Here is a 25,895-nt window from a genome sequence, read left to right as displayed (position 1 = left end):
TTCTTCGTGATCTACAAATTTGTGCAATGCCATTAATAGAATTGTGAGTGTAGCCAGTTTTAGTAGCAACGATGCTTTCCTTTTAGACTTTAGACTTCAGAGATACAGCGCAGAAACAGGCCCTTCATCCCATCGGGTCCACGCCGACCAGCGATCCCATCTCACTAGCACTATCCTACACAGACTAGGGACAATTTACAATTTTACTGAAGCCAATCAACCTACGAACCTGTACGTCTTTGGAGTGTGGGAGGAAACCGGAGCAACTGGAGAAAACCCACGCGGTCCCAGAGAGAACGTATAACCTCCACGCAGACAGCATCGAAAGCCGGGATTGAACCCGGGTCTCTGGTGCTGTAAGGCAGCAACTCTACCGCTGCGCCACCGTGCCGCCCGATAAATTATGCTATAAATTCCAAAACATTTTTATTATTGAGCTGAACGTAGAAACAAAGGTATCCTGACGTAGAAACAAAGGTATCCTGACGTAGAAACAAAGAGCTTTAGATGCTGGTTGATACCAAAGATAGACACAAAGTGAGTCTGAAGAAGGGTCCCGACCCATCCTTTTTGTCCGGAGATGCTGCCTGACCCGCTGAGTTACTCCAGTACTTTGTAGTGACACTTGGCACTAATTTTGAGACGTTTTCTGAAGTGTGCCTCAGTTTTAATCTTGATATACATGGGGACCTCCACTGATTTGAAAATGCACTCATTCACTCCCAAGTGTTTGATTAGAATTAAGCGTCACAGGAGCGTCACGGTGGCACAGCGGTAGAGTTGCTGCTTTACAGTACCAGAGACCCGGGCTCCATCCTGACTACGGGTGCTGCCTGTACGGAGTTTGTACGTTCTCTCCGTGACCTACCTGGATTTTTGGCGGGATCTTCGGCTTCCTTCCACACTCTAAAGACGCGCAGGTTTGTTGGCTTGGTAGAATTGTAAATTGTCCCTAGTGTGTGTAGGATAGTGTTAATGTGCAGGGATTGCTGGTCGCATGGACTCACTGGGTTGAATACAATACAATACAATACAATATATCTTTATTGTCATTGTACAGGGGTACAACGAGATTGGGAATGCGCCTCCCATACGATGCAAAAAATTAATTAGCTAGTCAGTATTAATTTACACAACCCAATGAATCAAATTAGAACAGTTTTAAAACAGAATAAAGTTCAAGTAGGTCTGTGCCGGTTCACTGTGCGATGTGACCATCCATAGCAGCTATGGCCCTGGGGATGAAACTGTTCCTGAGTCTGGAGGTGCGGGCGTAGAAGGCCTTGTAGGGTCTGCCCGATGGTAGAAGTTCGAACAGACTGTAGGTGTGGGCGTAGAAGGCCTTGTATCGTCTGCCCGATGGTAGAAGTTCGAACAGACTGTTGCAGGGGTGTGAAGAGTCTTTGTGGATGCTGGTCAAGGCTGGTAGCTGTGTTCCGATGGTCCTCTGAGCTCTATGGACTACCCGCTGAAGAGCTTTCCTCTCTGCCTCCGTGCAGCTGAGATACCACACGGGGATGCCATGTGTTAGGGTGCTCTCTATGGTGCAGCCTATTTCCACGCTGTATCTCTAAACTGCAGATGTTCCATCAATCGGTGGTGGCCAGTTCCATCTTCTCTGCTGTCGTGTGCTGTGGGCAGCAGGCCGAAGGCCACCGGATACCAATGGAATTGACAAGCTCATCAGGAAGGCTGGCTCCGTCTTGGGGGCGGAGTTGGAGTTGGATTCTCTGGAGGTGGTCTCGGAGGGGAGGATGGTCCTCTAACTGCGGAGCATCTTGGACAATACAGCTCACCCCCTCCATGACACGCTGGTCAATCTGAGGAGCACCTTCAGCGACAGACTGCTGCACAGAACACCAGGGGAGATCCTTCTTCCCTGTGGCTATCAAACTGTACAACTCTTCCCCCTTCTGTCATGGGGTAGACTGACTCCCCCCCCCACCCCCCATATCTTTGCACATCCCCAAACCTGGACTCTCCACTCTTCATTTTCATTTCATGTTTCATGTATTTCGTGTTTTTAACGACTGTTGGCAGACCAATTTCCCTCCTGGGATAAATAAAGTTCTGTCATATTGTATCGTAAACTAAACTAATTAACAGTCGGTGCACAGGTTTAGGGAGAAACCCCCAAGAGATGTATATTGTTTCCCAAAGTATGCGTTACAACCGCGAGAAAATGGAAAAACAATGAACAAAAAGGATCGGGAAGTGAAGATCTGATCGGTGAAATTGCACACAAGGTGAAAATTTGTATTTGCCAAAATTGGTCAGTCTGTTTGAGTGGATTAAAACATTGCAGCATTTTTGAAAGGCAGAAGAAAGGATGGCTAGCAGGGTTGAGCGAAGGTCAGACGTGCCCAATAATCTCCTTTTAATTCAAACGTTCAAACGTTGCCTTGCCCGTAAAAGCGAACCCGTTTGGCGAATGAACTCATTGGGTTACAAAACAGCTCACACCGAAGGAAAACAAAATCTGGAGCTGGAGCTTCACATCTTTGCTTTCCCATTGGTGTGGTTTAACCCTTCGTGTTCCAGGTGCCTCCACCACAAACGGGTTGGGAAGGAACTGCAGACGCTGGTTAACACCGAAGGTAGACACAGAAATGCTGGAGTAACTCAGCGGGACGGGCAGCATCTCTGGAGAGAAGGAATGGGTGACGTTTCGGGTCGAGACCCTTCTTCAGACAAATGGGTGTTGGTTATGTAAAGAAGGGTGGCACGGCGGCACGGCGGTAGAGTTGCTGCCTTAAAGCGCCAGAGACCCGGGTCCGATACCGACTACGGGTACTGTCATATCATATCATCATCATATATATACAGCCGGAAACAGGCCTTTTCGGCCCACCAAGTCCGTGCCGCCCAGCGATCCCCGCACATTAACACTATCCTACACCCACTAGTGACATTTACCCAGCCAATTAACCTACAAACCTGTATGTCTTTGGAGTGTGGGAGGAAACCGAAGATCTCGGAGAAAACCCAGGCAGGTCACGGAGAGAACGTACAAACTGCTTACAGTGCAGCACCCGTAGTCAGGATCGAACCTGAGTCTCCGGCGCTGCATTCGCTGTAAAGCAGCAACTCTACCGCTGCGCTACCGTGCCGCCCTTGTCGGTACGGAGTTGGCACGTTCTGCCCGTGACCTGCGTGGGTTTTCTCCGAGATCTTCGGTTTCCTCCCACGCTCCAAAGACGTGCGGGTTTGTCGGTTATTGACTTGGTATAAGATTGAATTGTCCCTCGTGCGTGTAGGTTAGTGTCAATGTGCGGGGATCGCTGGTCGGTGTGGACTTGCTGGGCCAAAGGGCCTGTCTCCTCGCTGTGTCTCTAAAACTAAACTAAACTTAAAAAAAGGCTGCAAAGTATTCACTTGAAGCAAGGGGGTTAAAACTCCAGACTTGTCTGGAATTTCTTGCTGGCAAGTTAGAAATTCCTGATGGCCAACATCAACCCTCTAATATCCTGACTGCTTTCAAAGCTTTTTCCTACATTTAAATGCACAGTTGAAGCCTTTGCCATCGGTGTTAGGTTTTGTAACAAAAAGAAAAACCCCACAAAATAGCAGGAGTAACTCAGCGGGTCAGACAGCGTCTCTGGAGAGAAGGAATAGGCGACGTTTCAGGTGGAGGGTGAGACCCTGGGGAGGGCGACACGAGATATATATAGGGTGATGTGGAGAGATGAAAGATGGGCAAAAAAAAGTAACGAATCGAGGAAGTGAGTTTGTCTTCCTCCATTGAAATCCTCTCAATCCACCAATTTCAACGAACAAAAATAAAAGGCAAACACAAAATGATTCTCCCATTCCATATATATATATATATATATATATATCAGAGTTTCCTTTCAAATCGCCGACTGAAAGGATTTCCCTGTTGCCGAGGCTTGACTTTGTGAGCCAGCCAGGTCTTTAATCCCTGCTGTTTGTCAACAAGAATTTCTCATTCACAAGCAAGGAATTCCTGGCCATGCTGATCCTTGCCACACCCCCCCCCCCCCCCCCCCCCCCCATACCAAAGCAGGCTCGTAGAACCATTCCAGTCCATTTCTCCCTTGACGCCTGTTTGCCAAGGATTAAGTGGGGGGGAATTTAGTTCTGCCATTTTTTTTGTGGACCCCCCTTTTACTGACAATTCAGCCGTGTGCTTTGAGCGGGGGCGGAGAGGACAGGAGAGTCTAGACTAGCCGCCGTTGACTCTGAAAAGAGTGCAGACGTTACACAGCTTCAATTAGCAGTTTACAAAGTTAATCCTTTGTGCAAACAAAAGATTTCAGGAGGTCAGTATGTGATCATTAAACGCATTATCCCGATGGCCATAAAGAAGGAATGAAAGCCTTCGTGAAGAAAGTTGGGGTTTTTGGGTTTGGTGACTGGTCATTATTTTCGCAGCTACTCGAAAGCTTTGCGTGCGTTGTTTTGTTCTTTCCCTGCTCCAAAATATGGTCCAACAACGCACAGACTCTGGGCACAAAATGCTGGAGTAACTCAGCGGATCAGGCAGCGTCTCTGGAGAAAAGGAACGGGTGACGTTTCGGGTCGAGACCCTTCCTCGGGCTAACAGACCTTTCCTGTATTTCGTCACGATGTTGCTTCAGTAAGGCAACATAGAAACATAGAAAATAGGCGCAGGAGTAGGCCATTCGGCCCTTCGAGCCTGCACCGCCATTCAATATGACCATGGCTGATCATCCAACTCAGTATCCTGTGCCTGCCTTCTCTCCATACCCCCTGATCCCTTTAGCCACAAGGGCCACATCTAACTCCCTCTTAAATATAGCCAATGAACTGGCCTCAACTACCTTCTGTGGCAGAGAATTCCACAGACTCACCACTCTCTGTGTGAAAAAAAACTTTCTCATCTCGGTCCTAAAAAACATCCACCTTATCCTTAAACTGTGACCCCTTGTTCTGGACTTCCCCAACATCGGGAACAATCTTCCTGCATCTAGCCTGTCCAACTCCTTAAGAATTTTGTAAGTTTCTATAAGATCCCCCCTCAATCTTCTAAATTCCAGCGAGTACAAGCCGAGTCTATCCAGTCTTTCTTCATATGAAAGTCCTGCCATCCCAGGGATCAATCTGGTGAACCTTCTCTGTACTAAATCAATCTGGTGAACCTTCTCTGTACTAAATCAATCTGGTGAACCTTCTCTGTACTAAATCAATCTGGTGAACCTTCTCTGTACTAAATCAATCTGGTGAACCTTCTCTGTACTAAATCAATCTGGTGAACCTTCTCTGTACAAGGCCTTTATTTTAGGCTGATCTTGTTGGGAAACATGGCCAAACATTGGCATAATTTAATCAATCATTCAGTCACACGACTACGTTGTCTTAAGCGCGGATTGTTTACTTGGCCCTATGGATTGAGTCACAAGAGACTGCAGATGCTGGAATCCTGAGCAAAATAACAGTGTTGGAGGAACTCAGCAGGTCAGTCAGCATCTGTGGAGGGAAATGGACAGACGAGGCCTCCACATATGTTGCCGTACTCGCTGGGCTCACGTTCACAGGTTATCGGAGTAGAATTAGGCCATTCGGCCCGTCGAGTCCACTCCCACCATTCACCATCACCATGGCTGACCTCTGCCTCCTAATCCCATTTTCCTGCCTTCTCCCCATAACCCTTGACACCCGTTCCAATCAACAATTTGCCCATCTCTGCCTTAAAAATTATCCACTGACTTGGCCTCCACAGCCCTCTCTGGCAATGAGTTCCACAGATTCACCACCCTCTGACTAAAGAAGTTCCTCCGTCCTCACCTCCTTCCCTCCAGTTCCTCCCAGCACTTTGCTTTCTTTGCTGCCATGAATGGATGATTTCATTTAATCTGAATTGACCATTAAAATCAGATTCCATATTACAAAATGATTATTTTGAAATAACATGCTCGGAATTTCTATTGGATGTTTTCATTGCAAATTCCAAATGTTTTCAGACCACAATGTTGTGTGCTTGTTTAATAAGGATGGGATCTCCCTTACCTCGCTGGCTGGCGTCTGTGGTTAAGGATGCCGTGATCACCTGCTTCATAGTTTATCTTCTAATGCTTCCCCTCTTACTGTCTAATGAGAAGGTTTGTTTTGGGCTCATCAGTAGGGTTGCCAACTTTCTCACTCCCAAATAAGGGACAAAAAGTGACGTCACCTCCCCACGCCCCACGTGACCTCACCCAGCCAGCGGCCACGTGCTCCCACTCCACCAACGGCGGCCGCCCGGGCTGGGAGGCTGGTTGCTATGCAACCTCCATTAGGCGGCGCCTGGGCCTCCAGGCCTACACTGTCTGGGCCTACGGCGGCCCCCAGGCCTACAGTGTCCGGGCCTACAGTGTCCGGGCCTACAGTGTCCGGGCCTACAGTGTCCGGGCCTACAGTGTCCAGGCCTATAGCGCCCCCCGGGCCTACAGCGCCCCCCGGGCCTAATTCGGGACAAGGCGATCCTGTACGGGACAAACCAATTTAGCCCAATATACGGGATGTCCCGGCTAATACGGAACAGTTGGCAACCCTACTCATCATCTTGCCCAGCTATAGAGAGATCATTGGTCATACTCCCAGCTGTGGCCCTAAGCAGTCTTGCTCTTCCCAAGGATATTTTTCCCCACATCCTTCACTCTTCTCAATCACAGCAGTTAAACCTCCCCTCCCTCCGTCCCACTCCCTCAGAACCCAGCCGAATCAGCCTCCATTGACAACGACACAAAATGCTGGAGTAACTCAGCGGGACAGGAGGCATCTCTGGAGAGAAGGAATGGGCGACGTTTCGGGTCGAGGCCTGTCTTCAGACTGGGGCGAGGCAGTCTAGAGATATGGAAGGATAAGGTGTGAAAACGACAGAGCAAAGCAGACGGTGATCAGGGAAATGGAGAATGGCTCATTGTTGGCTGAGGGGAAGGTGATCAGGAGGCACTCAAACAGTAAGATTAATCAGGACAGTGAAACTAGTTGGAGAACTAGGGCGGGGAGGGACGGAGAGAGAGGGAGGGAATGCAAGGGTTACTTGAAGTTAGAGAAATCAATATTCCTACCGCTGGGTTGAAGAGATGCTGCCTGTCTCGCTGAGTTACTCCATCATCTTGTGTCTATCTTCAGCCTCCATTGAGTTCTCTATTATCCTACACAACCCACTCCCTGACTGAGTGCTCACATCTAAATCCTGCCCTTGTGTAGGAAGGAACTGCAGATGCTGGTTTAAACCGAAGATAGACACAAAATGCTGGAGTAACTCAGCGGGTCAGGCAGCATCTCTGGAGAGAAGGAATGGGTGATGCTTGGACAGCTTACACCCCAGCGGTATGAACATTGACTTCTCTAACCAAGTAACTCTTGCTTTCCATCTCTCTCCATCCCTCCTCTTCCCAGTTCTCCGACCAGTCTTACTGTCTCCCACTACATTTTATCTCTGTTTGCTTTCTTGTTCCTTCTCCCAACTAACAAAGATCCATTCTACATGTTCCTTGATCTCCATTCCCTTTGTCGTATTTTCACACCTTACAATTCCTTATCTCTGAATCTCCCTCTCGCCTGGCATCAGTCTGAAGAAGGGTCTCGACCCAGAAACTTCACCCATCCCTCTCTCCAGAGATGCTGCCTGTCCCGCTGAGTTACTCCAGCATTTTGTGTCTAAATCCTGAGCTTTTCTGCATGAGTTTGCACTGGTTGTATAACACTCGACTCCATCTATTCCTGGATCCAACCCAGTCGACTCTTTGTGTGTTAGTCACAGAAGTGGATCTGCAATCACGCATGACAATCGCTCCACTCTTTTAAACCTCTAGTCTGACAGAAACGTTATTCACGTTATTCCCTTTGCCATCTATCCGCACGCTGTGAATGGCTCGATTGTAATCAGGCACAGTCTTTCCGCTGGCTGGTTAGCACGCAACAAATGCTTTTCACTGTACCTCGGTACACGTGACAATGAACTGAACTCAAACTCTCATTATTTTTGATCCTGTGCCTCTTTTGACATCTCGATCCCCATTACTCAATTAAAATAGAGTCATTTTAGGATGGTGCAGTGGTAGAACCTCTGCCTCACAGAGCCAGAGACTTGTGTTGGATTCCCACTACGGGTGTTGATTGTGTGGAGTTCGCACATTCTCCCTGTGACTGCGTGGGTTTCCTCCAGGTTTCCCCCTACATTCCAAAGCCGTGCAGGTTTGTAGGTTAATTGGCATCTGTAATGTTTGATGTTTGATATGAAGGCAGACACAAAATGCTGGAGTAACTCAGCGGGTCGGGCAGCATCTCTGGAGAAAAGGAACGGGTGACGTTTCGGGTCGAGACCCTTCATCATACTAAGAGTCAAGGGTGAGGGAAATGAGAGATCTTGGACCTAGATTACCGTTATTGTGGGCTCAATGGCTTCTTCTATTGCTATGAAGTTATTCTGTTTCTAATAGAGTCATAGAGTGATACAGTGTGGAAACAGGCCCTTCGACCCAACTTGCCCACACCGGCCAACATGTCCCAGCTACACTAGTCTCACTTGCCTGCGCTTGGTCCATATCCCTCCAAACCTGTCCTATCCATGTACCTGTCTGTTTCTTAAACGTTGGGATAGTCCCTGCCTCAACTACTCCCTCTGGCAGCTTGTTCCATACACCCACCACCCTTTGTGTGAAAACGTTACCCCACGGATTCCTATTAAATCTTTTCCTCTTCACCTTGAACCTATGTCCTTTGGTCCTCAATTCCCCTACTCTGGTCAAGAGACTATGTGCATCTACCCGATCTATTCCTCTCATGATTTTGTACACCTCTATAAGACCCCCCCCCTCATCCTCCTGTGCTCCATGGAATAGAGACCCAGCCTACTCAACCTCTCCCCATAGCTCACACCCTCTAGTCCTGGCAACATCCTCGTAAATCTTTTCCGAACCCTTTCAAGCTTGACAATACCTTTCCTATAACATGGTGCCCAGAACTGAACGCAATATTCCAAATGCGGTCTCACCAACACTTATAATCTCTGGCTTATTGCAAAATAAACCTGCAGGAGTTTTTAAATCCAGGTTTGCTTTCACCCACTGATTATGCTATTTCGATACAAATCGGAAACTTAGTTAAAGAAATCACAAGATAACTGGCATGAAAATGGAAAATTGGGTGTAGCCAGAGGATGTGTGTGAGTGACACATGGACGTGGATGATTCATTGTGCACTACCTCCCCTAAAAGACCTCCATGTTGATATTTTGCTTAACGGAAGTGAGTGATCTTCTATTTTTCAACACACACGTTAACCACTCCAGGAAAAAAACGGACAGAAATAGTGCGAGTTAGTCACCTGCAACAACAATAAATAGTGATATTGAGGTTTACACAAAGTGTGTCATAGAGTCATAGAGTGATACAGTGTGGAAACAGGCCCTTCGGCCCAACATGCCCACACTGGCCAACATGTTCCAGTTACACTAGTCCCACCTGCCTGCCTGCCCATATCCCTCCAAACCTGTCCTATCCATGTACTTGTCTAACTGTTTCTTAAACATTGGGATAGTTCCAGCCTCAGCGACCTCATCTGGCAGCTTGTGTAGGAAACTAACCTGATCTCCCGGTGGCTGAGCACTTCAACTCCCCCTCCCACTTCCAGTCTGACCTTTCTGTCATGGGCCTCCTCCAGTGCCATAGTGAGGCCGACCGCAAATTGGAGGAACAGCACCTCATATTTCGCTTGGGTAGCTTACACCCCAGCGGTATGAACATTGACTTCTCCAACTTTAGATAGTTCCTCTGTCCCTCTCTTCCCCTCCCCCTTCCCAGTTCTCCCACTGTCTTCCTGTCTCCACCTATATCCTTTCTTTGCCCTGCCTCCCCTGATATCAGTCTGAATAAGGGTCTCGACCCGAAACGTCACACATTCCTTCTCTCCAGAGATGCTGCCTGACCCGCTGAGTTACTCCAGCATTTTGTGATACCTTCATCTGGCAGCTTGTTCCATACACCCACCACCCTTTGTGGATGGCAACTTTACAGGAATGTCTGACTTCATTCATTTTAACAAGGTGTGATGTTTAGTGCTGAAGTAAAATTATAATTGGTTGCAGCTGAAGAAGGGTCCCGACCCCAAACGTCACCCAAGTCTGAAGAAGGGTCCCGACCCGGAATGTCACCCAATCCTATTACCCCAGAGATGCTGCCTGACCCGCTGAGTTACTCCAACACTTTGTGTCTTTTCTGTATATATCAGCATCTGCAGTTCCTTTCTACACATTAATGTTGCATCCCTTCTGTGACACAATTTCTTAAACTTTAGGAATTGAAAGGATCCAGTGCCCTCCATAATGTTTGGGACAAAGACAACATCATTTATTTATTTGCCTCTGTTCTCCACAATTTGAGATTTGTAATAGAAAAAAATTGCTTGTGGTTAAAGTGCACATTGTCAGATTTTAATAAAGGCCATTTTTGTACATTTTGGCTTCACCATGTAAGAATTACAGCAGTGTTTATACATAGTCCCCACCCCCCATTGCATATAAAAGCACTTGAGCAGATAGGATGTGTCTGTACACTTCAGAATTCATTATGCTACTACCATCAGCAGTAGTATCGTCAATGACGATAAGTGAGCCAGTACCTTCAGCAGCCTTACATGCCCAGGCCATAACACCCCCACCACCGTGTTTCACAGATGAGGTGGTATGCTTTGGATCTTGGGCAGTTCCTTCTCTCCTCCATACTTTGCTCTTGCCATCACTCTGATTCTATTCTATTCCAGGCCTAATTCTATTCTTATCACTAATCTTATGATTTATTAATTAGATCAGCATGCACCATGGGGTCATCATTATTGCCTCTGCTCAAGATTTTTAGAAGCATTGAGATTTTGTTTGATGATGAAACTGCTCTATAATCCATCCTTGTGGACGTTGGAGAACATTTTGTGACATTGAAGAGGCTGACAGATGCTCTCTGTTAATTGCACTCCAATCTTAAAATAAACATTATTTTGAATCCTCTCCACAGCAGGCTTTGCATAACAAAATGTTTATTGACGGGAAATCACTGTTCCAAATGATGTACAATTAATGGTGGTGTTGACGCTGCGCATCTGTCCACATCTGTTACTCGCTAAGCTCGCTGCTCCATCGCGAGCAGGCTGCCAGCACCTAGTGCAAGAAACACAACGAGGAGCAGGCCGATCGGCCCTTCAAGCCTGAAGAAGGGTCTCGAGCCGAAACGTCACCCATCCCTTCCCTCCAGAGATGCTGCCTGCCTCGCTGAGTTACTCCAGCGTTTTGTGTCTGCCCTTCGATTTAAACCAGCATCTGCAGTTCTTTCCTGTACAGGCCTTGCTGCTCTTGGATAGGATAATGCTGACCCTTTATTGTGGCACCATTTTCCTGCACAGGTTCCACATCTCTGAACCCTCAGCTCGGGGTTTAAAAGGTCACCTATCCATGTTCTCCAGAGATGTGTAGGAAGGGACTGTGCAGATGCTGGTTGACATCGAAGGTCAACACAAAACACTGGAGTAACTCAGCGGGACAGGCAGCATCTCTGGAGAGAAGGAACAGGGGACGCTTTTCAGGTCGAGACCCTTCTTCAAACTAAGAGGCAGGGTAGAGGCAGATACGGAAGGGTAATCTGTGAAAACAGAGATCCAGAGATGCTGCTTGTCCACTGAGTCTCTCAAGCACTTTGGGTTTTATTTTTGCTCATTGTTCCAGAGTCTACAGTCCCTGATTAGGTCACAAGGTCGTAAGTGATAGGAGTAGAATTAGGCCATTCGGCCCATCAAGTCTACTCCACCATTCAATTATGGTTGATCTATCTCTCCCTCCTAACCCCATTCTCCTGCCTTCTCCCCGTAACCGTTGCTGCCAGGCGGTAGATAGGAATGCCACGGTGAGCTTTTGTCACTTGGCGACTCCCTGCACTGCACCTCGGTACACGTGACCGTGACACGTGACCATGCCCGATTCCTTCTCTCCTGAGATGCTGAATCATTCTCACTCACCTTCACCTTGCATCGAACACTCAAGACTTGTCTACGTCTCTCCCAGATTCAATACTCGCCTGGCCCTTGTGGATTCGTGAATTCTCCCCTCCTCCCTCGGCCTACTTCTCTGGGGCCTCTTCCCCCGACTCTCTCTTGCCCGAGTTACATGCAGTGACAGTTATCCACATGGAGATTGATGAGCTCAAGAGTCAAGAGTCAAGAGTGTTTTATTGTCGTATGTCCCGGATAGAACAATGACGGACGTACTTGCAGCAGCACAACAGAACATGTAAACACGGTGCACTGTAAACAATATAATAAACAAGAGAGAAAAAAACTTCAGTGTGTATATATATACACACACACTACAAGTACACACACAAACACACACACACATACATATATACACACGCACACATACGTACACACACACACACACACGTACACAAAAACAAACAATAGTAGTGCAATAATGATAATAATAACAATAATAGTAGGCTATTGTAGTTCAGAGCTTATTTGAGGTTGTAGTGTTTAATAGCCTGATGGCTGTAGGGAAGAAGCTGTTCTTGAATCTGGACGTTACAGTTTTCAGGCTCCTGTACCTTCTTCCCGATGGCAGGGGTGTAGTGAGTGTGTGGCCAGGGTGGTGTGGGGCTCTGATGATGCTGGCTGCCTTTGTGAGGCAGCGACTGTGATAAATCCCTTCGATGGTGGGGAGGTCAGAGCCGGTGATGGACTGGGCCGTGTTCACAACTTTGTGCAGTCTTTTCCGCTCCTGGGCGTTCGAGTTGCCGAACCAGGCCGTGATGCAACCAGTCAATACGCTCCCCGCTGTACACCTGGAGAAGCTCAAGAGAATCCTCTCTGACGTACCGAATCTCCGTAATGTTCTCAGGAAGTAGAGGCATTGATGTGCTTTATTTACAAGCTTCGAGTGACACACCTTCCAAGAGCTCCAGCAGAAAGAAATGAGTGCCAGTGGAAAGCAGCTAGCATTGAACATCAGAGGCTGAATATCTATCTTCGAGTTGCGTTTTATTACATGGAGAGGTTTTGGTGAGGGGAATTTCGTGGAGGAATGGAATAACTTTGGCTGATTCCTTTATGAGAGGGCCATACTTGGTCTGTGGGACATGTGTATATATTCAGTGAGTTGATCATGCTTGAAATGCAGAAGTATAAAATACACATTGCTCCAAAGGCCGATAAATAAAGAGGAGAATTGCTGAATAGCATCCAGTATCCATGGATAGTTAGCGTGACTTTGGAGCAGTCACAGAGTACAGCAGTTGGCTTCTGTTCCACATACTTGCATGTTATGCTTCTTCTGACCACTTCAGAGGATCTGGAAGGCTGGATCAATGGTTTGTATATATTCAGGGGCAGTGATCCCATTATCTGTTTTGTGAAAGCTGGAATTCTGAAATTAATTCCAAAATAAATCCAAATTAGTCCTGTGGGGGAAATGAATATTTAGTTTAGTTTGGAGATACAGCGCGGAAACAGGCCCTTCGGCCCACCCAGTCCGCGCCGACCAGCGATCCCCACCCACGAAAGCTACCCTGCACGCACGCGGGATAATTTATAATTTTATCAAGCCAATTAAACTATGAATCTCTACGTCTTTGGAGCGTGGGAGGAAGCCGGGGCACCCGGAGAAAACCCACGCAGGTCACGGGGAGAACGTACAAACTCTGTACAGACAGCACCCGTAGTCGGGATGGAACCCGGGTCTCGGGCGCTGTAAGGCAGCAGCTCTACCGCCGCGCCACCGTGTTGCCTGCCCTGCTGTGAAGAGGAGGCGTCAGAAACAATCAGCTGTGGCTTATAATTTGCGTTAGGTAACTACCATGAAATACAAATGGATCTGCAAACCAAAATACCATTGCTTTGTTTGTTGTCCTAGTTTTGGTTTAACGAGGTTGCAGCTGTGGAGCCGCTGCTTCTCAGCGCCAGAGACCCGGGTTTGTTCCTGACCGCAGGTGCTGTCTGTATGGAGTTTGCACGTTATCCCTGCGACCGCGCGGGGTTTCCTCCCACATCCCAAAGGAGGGTTAATTGGCCTTGACAAAAATGAATGTAATGTGCAGGGAGTGGACGAGAAATTGTGCAGGGAGTGGAGAAATTGGGATTACATGGAACCAGCTCTTAAGGATAGCGGAGTCAGGGGGTATGGGGAGAAGGCAGGAACAGGGTACTGATTGACAATAGACAATAGACAATAGACAATAGGTGCAGGAGGAGGCCATTCGGCCCTTCGAGCCAGCACCATCATTCAATGTGATCATGGCTGATCATTCTCAATCAGTACCCCGTTCCTGCCTTCTCCCCATACCCCCTGACTCCGCTATCCTTAAGAGCTCTGTCCAGCTCTCTCTTGAATGCATTCAGAGAATTGGCCTCCACTGCCTTCTGAGGCAGAGAATTCCACTCTGAGGCAGAGAATTCCACTCTGAGGCAGAGAATTCCATGATCACATTGAATGGCGGTGCTGGCTCGAAGGGCCGAATGGCCTCCTAGAATTGTCTATTGTCTATTGTCTATTGTCTATTGTCAGTGTGCATGGGTAATCGATGATCGGCATGGACTTGGTCGGTCGAAGGATTTGTTTCCATGCTGTATCTCCAAACTAAACTAAAACTAAATAATGGTGAAATTGAATGTGTAGGAAGGACTGGCTTAAATCGAAGATGGACACAAAATGCTGGAGTAACTCAGCGGGTCAGGCAGCATCTCTGATAGAGAAGGAATGGGAAACGTCACCCATACCTTCTCTCCAGAGATGCTGCCTGTCCCATTGAGTTACTCCAGCATTTTGATCCCTTGGTGAAATTAAAGTTTGCAGACGGTCTCTCCATGATCTGCTGCAAATTTGGTGTCCAAATTCCGTGCTGCGGTAAATGCTGTATATATGACCATCATTTTAGAATGAAGGTTTTATGTTTTTTTTCAATGTGAAGACTCTTTTGTTAAGATGAATAATTTTTTGTTTCCAATTTCCAGACGTGAATGAATGTGATGACAATAATGGAGGCTGTCAACAGATCTGTGTTAACACCATGGGCAGCTATGAATGTCAGTGCAAAGAGGGGTTCTTTCTGAGTGACAACCAACACACCTGCATACACCGTTCGAATGGTGAGTGTACATTTACCATTGAAGGGACTTAACTGCATTCTGGGGAGGGAGGGGGAATGTGAAACCATAGCTACCACCGGGATCGATGAACTAATTATATTGTGTGGGACGACCATGTTAACAAGGACTGTATGTAACCTGAATTTAATGAATAACATTAAGATCTGAAGGTAAGGTCTGAAGAGGGGTCTCGACCCGAAACGTCACCCCTCTTCTTAAGGGGTTGGAGAGGCTAGATGCGGGAAGATTGTTCCCGATGTTGGGGGAGTCCAGAACCAGGGGTCACAGCTTAAGGATAAGGGGGAAGTCTTTCAGGACCGAGATGAGAAAACATTTCTTCACACAGAGAGTGGTGAGTCTGTGGAATTCTCTGCCACAGAAGGTAGTTGAGGCCAGTTATTGGCTATATTTAAGAGGGAGTTAGATGTGGCCCTTTTTGCTAAAGGGATCAGGGGGTATGGAGAGAAGGCAGGTACAGGCTACTGAGCTGGATGATCAGCCATGATCATATTGAATGGCGGTGCAGGCTCGAAGGGCCGAATGGCCTACTCCTGCACCTATTTTCTATGTTTCTATGTTTCTATGTCACCCATTCCTTCTCTCCAGAGATGCTGCCTGTCCAGCCGAGTTACTCCAGCATTAACGTGTCGACATTATTTCACAAGGCATAGGAGCAACATAACAGCAACAGAGGAGAATAAAGAGGGACTCCCAACGTGACTCTAATGAGTTGGAAGGAAATGCAGATGCTGGTTCAAACCAAAGATAGACACAAAAAGCTGGCGTAACTCAGCGGGTCAGGCAGCGTCTCTGGAGAAAGGGAATAAGTGACGTTTTTGTATTGCGTGCAAAACAAAGCATTTCACTGTACCTCGGTACATGTGACAACAAAGTATCATCAGAATCAGGCCATTCGTCCCATCGAGTCTGCTCTGTCATTTGATCATGGCTGATCTATTTTTCCTCTCAACCCCATTCTCCGGCCGTCTCCCCTAAGCTTAGACCCCCCTACTAATCAAGAACCTATATCACGGCTTTATAAACACCCACTGCCTTGCCCTCCCCAGATTCACCACCCTCTGGCTAAAGAAATTCCACCTCATCTCCATTCTAAAGGTGTGTCCTTTTATTCTGAAGCTGTGACCTCTGGTCCTAGACTCTCCCATTACTGGAAACATCCTCTCCACATCCACTCTATCCAGGCCCTTTATTATTTGGTGGGTTTCAATGAGGTCCCCCCTCATCTTTGTAAACTCCAGCGCGTACAGGCCCAGTGCCGTCAAACGCTCCTCATACGTTAACCCAATCATCCCTGGGGTCATTCTTGTAAACTTCCTCTGGACCCTCTCCAATGCCAGCATATCCTTCCTCAGAATTCTCTGCCTCAGAAGGCAGTGGAGGCCAATTCTCTGAATGCATTCAAGAGAGAGCTAGATAGAGCTCTTAAGGATAGTGGAGTCAGGGGGTATGGGGAGAAAGCAGGAACGGGGTACTGATTGAGAATGATCAGCCATGATCACATTGAATGGTGATGCTGGCTCGAAGGGCCGAATGGCCTACTCCTGCACCTATTGTCTATTGTCTTTTGTCTATTGTCAGATATGGGTCCCAAAACTGGTTACAATATTCCAAATGAGGGCTGACATTATATTGCTTTGCTGAATCAAAGAATGAAATTCTGTTTTCTGAAGGGTGCTACTTTATCTTTAAATTTTGCTTCGTGATGTAATAAATGTGGCTGAAACATTGTTTGAAATCCTGAAGCCAAATATGGATTATTTCTCCAAAATTGAGGTCAAAGTAAACCGTCGAAGCTGGCAATTGAACTTAATTATTTAATAATCATCTGATATTAAATATTTGGATAGTTTAATTTCGAACCTGAGATACACTGTAATCAGCGTTGTAGAGAAAAACAAAATCTGAACCTTTAGCACTGTTGATATTCTTCGTAAAAGTATCTTAAAGATGAAACTCTGAGGAATCTTGAGTATTAACATGCTGGTGAAATGGGAAATATTTAAATGCATTTCTGACATAGAAACATAGAAAAATAGGTGCACAGGAGGAGGCTATTTGGCCCTTCAAGCCAGCACCGCCATTCATTGTGATCTTGGCTGATATGACCTGCGATATATGTACATATATGACTTGCGATATATGTACATAAATCTCCCAACTCAATGCCTAGAAATGCAAACGCCACATCATTCTGTGGTGTGGTTATGTGGTTCATATCATATCATATATATACAGCCGGAAACAGGCCTTTTCGGCCCTCCAAGTCCGTGCCGCCCAGCGATCCCCGCACATTAACACTATCCTATACCCACTAGGGACAATTTTTACATTTACCCAGCCAATTAACCTACATACCTGTACGTCTTTGGAGTGTGGGAGGAAACCGAAGATCTCGGAGAAAACCCACGCAGGTCACGGGGAGAACGTAAAAACTCCTTACAGTGCAGCACCCGTAGTCAGGATCGAACCTGAGTCTCCGGCGCTGCATTCGCTGTAAAGCAGCAACTCTACCGCTGCGCTACCGTGCCGCTGATAAAGCAGTGAACATTCTTCCACCATGCATATTTATACAGAAATTTGTTTGTTCAGACTTTTCTAGGAAACATCTACCTTCCAATATGTGTTAATGTGAAAGATACGAGAGTTTTCAAACATAGTTTGTATGCATATAAGATGTTATTTTAGTTCATAAGTGATAGGAACTGAATTAGGCCATTCAGCCCATCAGGTCTGCTCCACCATTCAATCATGGCTGATCTATCTCTCCCTCCTGACCCCATTCTCCTGCCTTCTCCCCATAACCCTTGACACCTGTACTAACCAAGAATCTATCCATCTCTGCCTTAAAACTATCCATTGAATTGGCCTCCACAGCCTTCTGTGGCAAAGAATTCCACAGATTCACCAGTTTTACCAGCGCACAATAGTTTTCTTTTAATCAAATCGTCCTTTTGCCGTCTAATGGTCCTGCAGGCTTGCATTTCTATATCCTCTGTCATCCCATATCTATGTTGTGCTTTCTTCTTTGAACCGATCAGTGTGGACAGGAGAAATTGCTGCAACTAGTTCGCCAGGTCCCTTCCAGCAATGCACATTTTTCTTTCTGCCTTAACACACAATTACTTCTGACAAACAATTGCATGTCCTGAAGATTGTAGTCCCTTGCTAAAGAAAATTGAAGATCCATTCACAGCGTGTGAGAGAGATTGAGGTTAAAACTCATACCAAAGACTTGCGGGGTTGGTAGGTTAATTGGTTTATCTATATACTAAAACCCTCGTTTGTTTGTTCGTTTGTTCCTGAACTACAGCCAAAACGGTACACGATAGCACAACAATTTTAGGCCCACCTTACTCACCGTCGTCCCTTTGGTGCTAATGGAAGAAGTTTAATTGAAATCGATGTTATATTTTTAAAGTTATTCACATTTTAAATCTATCTCCTAGGGAGGGAGGGGGGAGGTGGGGGGGGGGGGGGGGGTGGGGAGGGTGGTAGGAGAGGGTGCTGCACCAATGCAGGAGAGGTTTGGGCCCAATGGGTCCACTTGGTCTAGTATTTTTTTTAATCTCCCCCAGTGTGTGGAGAGAGGATGAGAAAGTACGATAACATAGAATGAGGGTGAACGGGATGGGATCAGTGGGCCGAAGGGCCTGGGCCCATGCTGTAGCTCTAAACTATACAAAACAAAACATGGAGGTCCAGGATAACAATATCACTTTATGTTCAGCTGCTCACAGGCAGAAACGAACTGGATTTTCTACATTTTGCAACAGCAGGAAAACGTCCACTAAGAACAGTAAATGCTTTTCACTCAAAATCTGCCAAGTTCTTCGTTAAATCTGTTTGTAAACCTTGGTTCCAGTTTTGATTGCATCAACTCTTTCCTTCAACGGCTGTCAACTTTGTACACTGCTGCACTGACAGATGATTTACAAACTGACAAATCTGATCCTGAAATGTCTAAACAAATTATCTGGAATAACTAAATGTACCAGTACTGCCCGGAAATGTCCATTGGGTATTGTTAAGGCGCAGACTGACGATTCTTGATTAGTACGGATGTCAGGGGTTACGGGGAGAAGGCAGGAGAATGGGGTTAGGAGGGAGAGATAGATCAGCCATGATTGAATGGTGGAGTAGACCCGATGGGCCGAATGGCCCACTTCTTCTCCTATCACTTATGAATTATGACCTTATGAATTATGAACATTGGGACAGCTCCACTCTTTGTTCCCACAGCAGCCTAAACAATGGTCTAAACTCTTATTTTACTCAGTAATCGTCCAACAGATTGCAGGGGAAGATGGATTAGCCATGGTTGAATGGGGAGCACCAAGGGAGCAAATGCAATGTGGAGCAATTTAGTCCAAAGTACAATCATGCTGTTAACTGGCTAACTTCTCTCAGATATGGACACATTTTGTAGTGAATCATTTTAATAAATATTGCACAGGCTAAAGGCACGCTTCAGAAAAGCAAATAAACCTGTCAATGGGCAGATAAAATGGAGCGGCACGGTGGCGCAGCGGTAGAGGTGCTACCTTACAGCGCCAGAGACCCGGGTTCCATCCCGACTACGGGCGCTGTCTGTACAGAGTGTGTACGTTCTCCCCGTTACCTAATTGGGTTTCCTCCCACACTCCAAAGACGTAGACGTTTGTAGGTTAATTGGCTTGGTAAAATTGTGAATTGTCTCTGGTGTGTAAAGGATAGCGCTAGTGTGCGGGGATCGCTGGGTGGCGCGGACTCGGTGGGCCGAAGGGGCCTGTTTCTGCGCTGTATCTCTAAAACTAAACAACTAAAGTGTGGATTCAAATGATATCAAGATAATACAACACAACACAATTTCCAAGTTATCCAAGCGTAATGCCTGCTGCTAATATAGATGAGAACAAATTGAAATAAAAGTAATGATCCCGAAAATCTTCTCAAGATTAAAACCATTTTACATTAAGTTGTGTAAGCCAAACGTAAGTGGTTATCAACAGCATAACACTGAACGTCTCTGGTTTTGCCAAAACTTTGTTTGCTTATTCTGTGCTTTTTCAAGTTGCTTAGACCCCTAGTAATAAGGGGGGGAAAAATGTTACTTTAACCCTTGTTTATTTTTGGGATGTATTTCCATGCATCAGACTGTTACACAGATAGTTTTAGGCATGTGAAAGAAATGATCTTCTGGCTGGACTTTAGATACAGAAATGATCTTCTGGCTGGAGTCAGAGATACAGCACGGAAACAGGCCCTTTGGCCCATCGAGTCCGTGCCGACCAGTGATCTAACCTACACACATTCGGGACAATTTTACAACTTACTGAAGCTAATTAATCTACAAACCTGTACAGTATGTCTTTGGAGTGTGGGAGGAAACCAGGGCACCCGGAGAAAACCCATGTGGTCACAGAACGTACAAACCCCATACAGATAAGACCTGCAGTCAGGAGTGAACCCAGGTCGTTGGCGCTGTAAAGCAGGAACTCTACCGCTGCGCCACCGCGCCGCCCTTTGCTCCACTATGCTGCCCTATTCTACTTGTCCGTATTTTCCAAACTACCAAGACTGATCGCGAGGGAGGCAATAATCTAGGTGGAACCTAACAACTTAATTGGAAAATGTACGAGTTCATTAATGAATGCCATCTTGGATTTGTTAGGGAGCTTACAGATTGATGATGTCGGCTGATGAGGTTCCACAGATGATTAGTGTAGCTAATGCCCTGGACATGAATTGGACTGGACTGAAAACACCGATGCACGATACAAAAAGGGCCAGAGCAGACTTTATCTGCTGAGGAGACTCAGGTCCTTTGGAGTGCAGGGGGCACTCCTAAGGACCTTCTACAACACGGTGGTGGCATCGTCCATTTTCTATGGAGTGGTCTGCTGGAGCAGCAGCATCTCAGCGGCGGAGGGGAAGAGACTCGACAAGCTGGTCAGGAAGGCCAGCTCTGTCCTGGGTTGCCCCCTCGACTCAGTGCAGGCGGTGGGAGAGAGGAGGATGATGGCAAAGTTAACATCGCTGCTGGACAACGACTCCCACCCCATGCAGGACACTGTCACTGCACTGAGTAGCTCCTTCGGTGACAGACTCCTTCACCCCAAGTGCGTGAAGGAGAGATATAGGAGGTCCTTCCTTCCCGCTGCTGTGAGACTGCACAACCAGCACTGCTCCCAACAGACGAGTCAACAGTAACAGTTAAGGGAATACACAGAAAACTGATGACAATTTATCCTTGTCTTTACTTTTATTTATAACGAATGATCTCTTGCTATCCACTTTGCTGCTGTAACACTGTAAATTTCCCCGGTGTGGGACGAATAAAGGAATATATTATTAATATTATTTTTAAAAAAGAATTGAAATGACCCTAATTTCTCATCATTGTCCTCTCTCTGAGCAAACTCAGTACTCACTGAGCCTACGATGTCCTTTCTATAAGGGGTGTCAAAACTATGCTTTTGCAAGTTGAGACACAGAGTGCTGGAGTAACTCAGCAGGTCGGGCAGCATCTCTGGAGAACATGGATGGATGACGTTTCGGGTCGAGACCCATTCCACTGACTGAAGATGGGTTTCAATCTGAAACGTCACCTGTCCTTGTTCTCCAGAGATGCTGCCCGTTTCGGGTCGAGACCCTTCTTCGAACTGAGAGTCAGGGGAGAGGGAAATCAAATAAAAACATAGAAAATAGGTGCAGGAGGAGGCCATTCGGCCCTTCGAGTCAGCACCGCCATTCATTGTGATCATGGCCGATCATCCACAATCAGTAACCCGTGACATAACTTCTCCCCATATCCCTTGATTCCACTAGGCCCCAGAGCTCTATCTAACTCCCTCTTAAATTCATCCAGTGATTTGGCCTCCACTGTCCTCTGTGGCAGAGAATTCCACAAATTCACAACTCTTTTCACTAGCTGGATAGCAGGCAACGAAAAGCTTTTCACTGCACCTTGGTACAGGTGACAATAATGAACTCAACTAAACTCAGATTTGCTGGATTGGAACAAGTCAAGGATGTTCTGTTGAGGTATAAACTGGCCCGCTAGCTCGCACTGACTCCAGCTGTTCCCTGACAAGGCTAAGCTTGTATTCTGCCCAGCTTTCAGCAAGTTAAATAATAGTGGCATTAAAAAGCCATGGGAATTGGCTGGCATCCTAGTCTGACCACTCCCGTGATGTCTTCGGGGAATTTCCAGTGTCGTTTGGTAGAGGGCAAAATGTGTTGGATCTATTTCACGCTCATTGGGAACGTACGCCAAAAAGTATCTAATTTTTTCCAGAAAACAGGATGGAAGAACTTTGATCCAATCTTGTGTTCGAACCTTCATCTGTGTTTTCAGTACGACTCAATTTTTTTTTCCTTGTGACAACATAGTCGATGGCTTTATACCTGAACCATTTCACGGGGCCGACAACCTTGTGACATACACTGGTTTGGGCAGAGAGGAGCTTGGAGAGAGAGGATGAGACGGAGTTTCTTCCCACAGGCCATCAGGACTGTTAACTCTCATATCACCAGGGACTCATTTAATTTACTGTATTAATTTATTTTTTGTGTTAATATTTTTTATTCTATTCTGTTTTGTAGTTTAGCACAATCCGCAGGCATTGCCACTTTCATTTCACTGCACATCTTCTATATGTATGTGACAAATAGACTTGACTTGACTTGACTTGACTTGACTTGACTTGACTTGAGAGGATTGGAGTCTGTACCAGCAGTCCAGAATATTCTAAAATCGGATAGATTACATTGGACGTGTGGTTGAATGTTGTTACAAACAAATTGGTTGCTGCTCTTTACTGGCGCATCGGTAGAGTTGCTGCCTCACAGCGCCAGGGACCCGGCTTTGATCTCGACTACAGGTGCTGTCTGTAAGGAGTTTGCACGTTCTCCCCGCGACCGCGTGGGTTTCCCCCGGGTGCTCCGGTTTCCTCCCACACTCCAAAGACGTACAGTTTTGTAGGTTAATTGGTTTTGGTAAAGATTGTAAATTGTCCCTCGTGTGTGTAGGATAGTGCTAGTGTACAGGCTGATCGCTGGTCGACGCTGGCGGACTCGGTGGGCCGAAGGGCCTGTTTCCACGCTGTATCTCTAAACTAAACTAAGCTAAGCATAGTCGATAGCTTTATATCTTAACCAAGAATTAAGGGACAAAAGTTTAGGGGTAACATGAGGGGTAACTTTTTTACTCAGAGGGTGGTGGCTGTATGGAATGAGCTTCCGGTGGAAGTGGTGGAGGCAGGCTCGATTTTATTATTTAAGAGTCAATTAGATAGGTATATGGATGGGAAGGGATTGGAGGGTTATGGTCTGAGAGCAGGTAGATGGGACTAGGTCGGAGAAAGTGTTCGGCATGGACTAGAAGGGCCAAACTGGCCTGTTTCCGTGCTGTAATTGTTATATGGTTATATGGTTATATGATGGGGCCTACAGCTTTGTGACATACAGTGGTTTGGGGGAGGTGGACGTGAAGAGGATTGTAGTTTGAACCAGCACCCTAGAATATTCTAAAATCAGATCGACTACATTGGTCCCATGAGTGGATGTTGTTGCAATCAGATCTTTGCTACTATGTGCATTGATTATTTCTTAAACTCTTGAGCATTTGATACAAGATTAGTAAGAAAATACCCGAGCCACTGAAGGCTTTTATGTTCTAACTAGACCAAGTGGACCCGTTGGGCCCAAACCTCTCCTGCATTGGTGCAGCACCCTGTCCTCTCCCCTCTCTCCTCAACCCCCCCTCCCCTCTCCCTTCTCCCCCACTCCCCCCTTCCCCCCTCCCTCCTCCCCTCTCCCTCCCCTCCCCTCCTTTTAAACTTTAAAACGTGAATAACTTAAAAAATATAAGACCGATTTCAATAAAACTGCTTGCATTATCACTAAAGTGACAATGGTGAGTAAGGTGGGCCTAAAATTGTCGCGCTATCGGGTACCGTTTTGGCTGAAGTTCAGTCACAAACAAGATAACAAACGAGAGTTTTAGTATATAAACGTTGATAGTTTCAGCCATTGCATTAACGTAAGCTTTATGAAATGGTCCTGAGTTTGTTTTTCCTGTAGCTTAGAAACATGGAGCCTGTTCCTTTGTATATTTGGACCATGTACTTCGCATTTACCTGCACTGAAGAGTCAGTTTAGTTTTGTTTATTGTTACGTGCACCGAGAAAGACAATACATGATTACAATCGATCCATTTACAGTGTATAGACACGTGATAAGGGAATAACGTTTAGTGCAAGGTAAAGCCAGCAAAGTCCGATCAAGGATAGTCCGAGGGTCACCAAAGAGGTAGATAGTAGTCCAGCACTGCTCTCTGGTTGTGGTGGGATGGTTCAGTTGCCTGATAACAGGTGGGATGAAACTATCCCTGAATCGGGTGGTATGCGTTTTCACACTTCTGTACCTTAGAGTGTTTTATTGTCCTATGTCCCAAACAGAACAATAACATTCTTACTTACTTCATTCTAGAACAATGCTGCCCTTGTCTTTATTCATTCCCATCCATTAACTCATTGTCCCTGAGATGTTGACTGACATTGATCCATAGATCAAAGGCGGCACGGTGGCGCAGCGGTAGAGTTGCTGCCTTACCACTCCAGAGACCCGGGTTCGATCCTGACTACCGGTGTTATCTGCACAGAGTTTATCCATTCTCTCCGTGACCTGTGTGGGTTTTCTCCAGGAAGCTCCGGTTTCCTCCCACACTCCAAAGACGTACAGGTTTGTAGGCTCATTGGCGGCATAAATGTAAATTGCCCCTGGTGTGTGTGGGATAGTGTTGGTGTGCGGGGATCGCTGGTCGGCATGGACTCGGTGGGCCGAAGGGCCTGTTCCCGTGCTAAAATAAAAAAAGATAGACACAAAGTGCTGGAGTACCTCAGTGAAACAGACAGCATCTATGGCGAACAAGTGACGTTTCGGGTCAGACTGATTGTAGCGGGGAGAGTGGGAGATAACAAAACTGGAAGTCAAAGAAAAAGCAGCACAAATCAGGGCCGGCAACAGATGACCTCAGGCAAGGAGGTTCCCTGATAAACTAGCCCAAGAGGAATACATAGTTCGGATGGTGGAGCTGCTTAATGGACTTTTAGAGGGGGGGGATGGGGGAAGGAGGGAGGGAGGGAGGGAGGGGAGGGAGGGGAGGGAGAGAGGGGAGGGAGAGGGAGGGGAGGGAGGGAGGGAGGGAGGGAGGGAGGGAGGAAGGTAGGGAGGGAGGGAGGGAGGGAGGGAGGGAGGGAGGGAGGGAGGGAGGGAGGGAGGGAGGGAGGGAGGGAGGGAGGGAGGGAGGGAGGGAGGGAGGGAGGGAGGGAGGGAGGGAGGGAGGGAGGGAGGGAGGGAGGGAGGGAGGGAGGGAGGGAGGGAGGGAGGGAGGGAGGGAGGGAGGGAGGGAGGGAGGGAGGGAGGGAGGGAGGGGGGGAGGGGGGGAGGGGAGAGGGAGGTGTTTGTGGAGGTTGATCTATTTTTAAAAAATCATACCTTTGCTTCCTAATCCTTCGGTAGCATTACACTTCAATGTCCTTGTCCTCTCGCCTGCCGTCCCTTCAAGATCTCTGTAATTCTCAAGTTGTGCTCTCCGGTGCATCATTAATAGTGCTTTGTAGAAGCAAGGAACTGCAAGCGCTGGTTTACTGAAACAGACACAAGATGCTGGAGTAACTCCGCAAGTCCGGCAGCATCTGCGGAGAACGTCATGTTCTCCAGAGATACTGCCCGTGCAGTGAGTTACTCCAGCACTCTGTGTCCTTTTGTGTAAACCAGTGCCTGCAGTTCTGAGT

At 46.9% G+C, this 25,895-nt stretch overlaps 1 protein-coding gene across 3 annotated transcripts in view; it reads left to right on the top strand.

The window, feature by feature from the left end:
- The window catches only part of scube1 (signal peptide, CUB domain, EGF-like 1), a 208,764-nt gene that overhangs the window by 44,523 nt on the left and 138,346 nt on the right, over positions 1-25,895 (top strand). For all 3 annotated transcript variants that reach the window (XM_078416899.1, XM_078416897.1, XM_078416898.1), the window contains exon 4: positions 14,962-15,096. In XM_078416899.1, coding sequence (XP_078273025.1) covers positions 14,962-15,096 — 135 coding nt within the window. The remainder of the gene's footprint in view (positions 1-14,961; positions 15,097-25,895) is intronic.

This window comes from Rhinoraja longicauda, chromosome 20 (genome assembly GCF_053455715.1).
Source record: "Rhinoraja longicauda isolate Sanriku21f chromosome 20, sRhiLon1.1, whole genome shotgun sequence".
Classification (NCBI taxonomy): Eukaryota; Metazoa; Chordata; class Chondrichthyes; order Rajiformes; family Arhynchobatidae; genus Rhinoraja; species Rhinoraja longicauda.
Note: the sequence above shows the minus strand (reverse complement) of the source record. Positions and strands in the feature narration are given on the sequence as shown.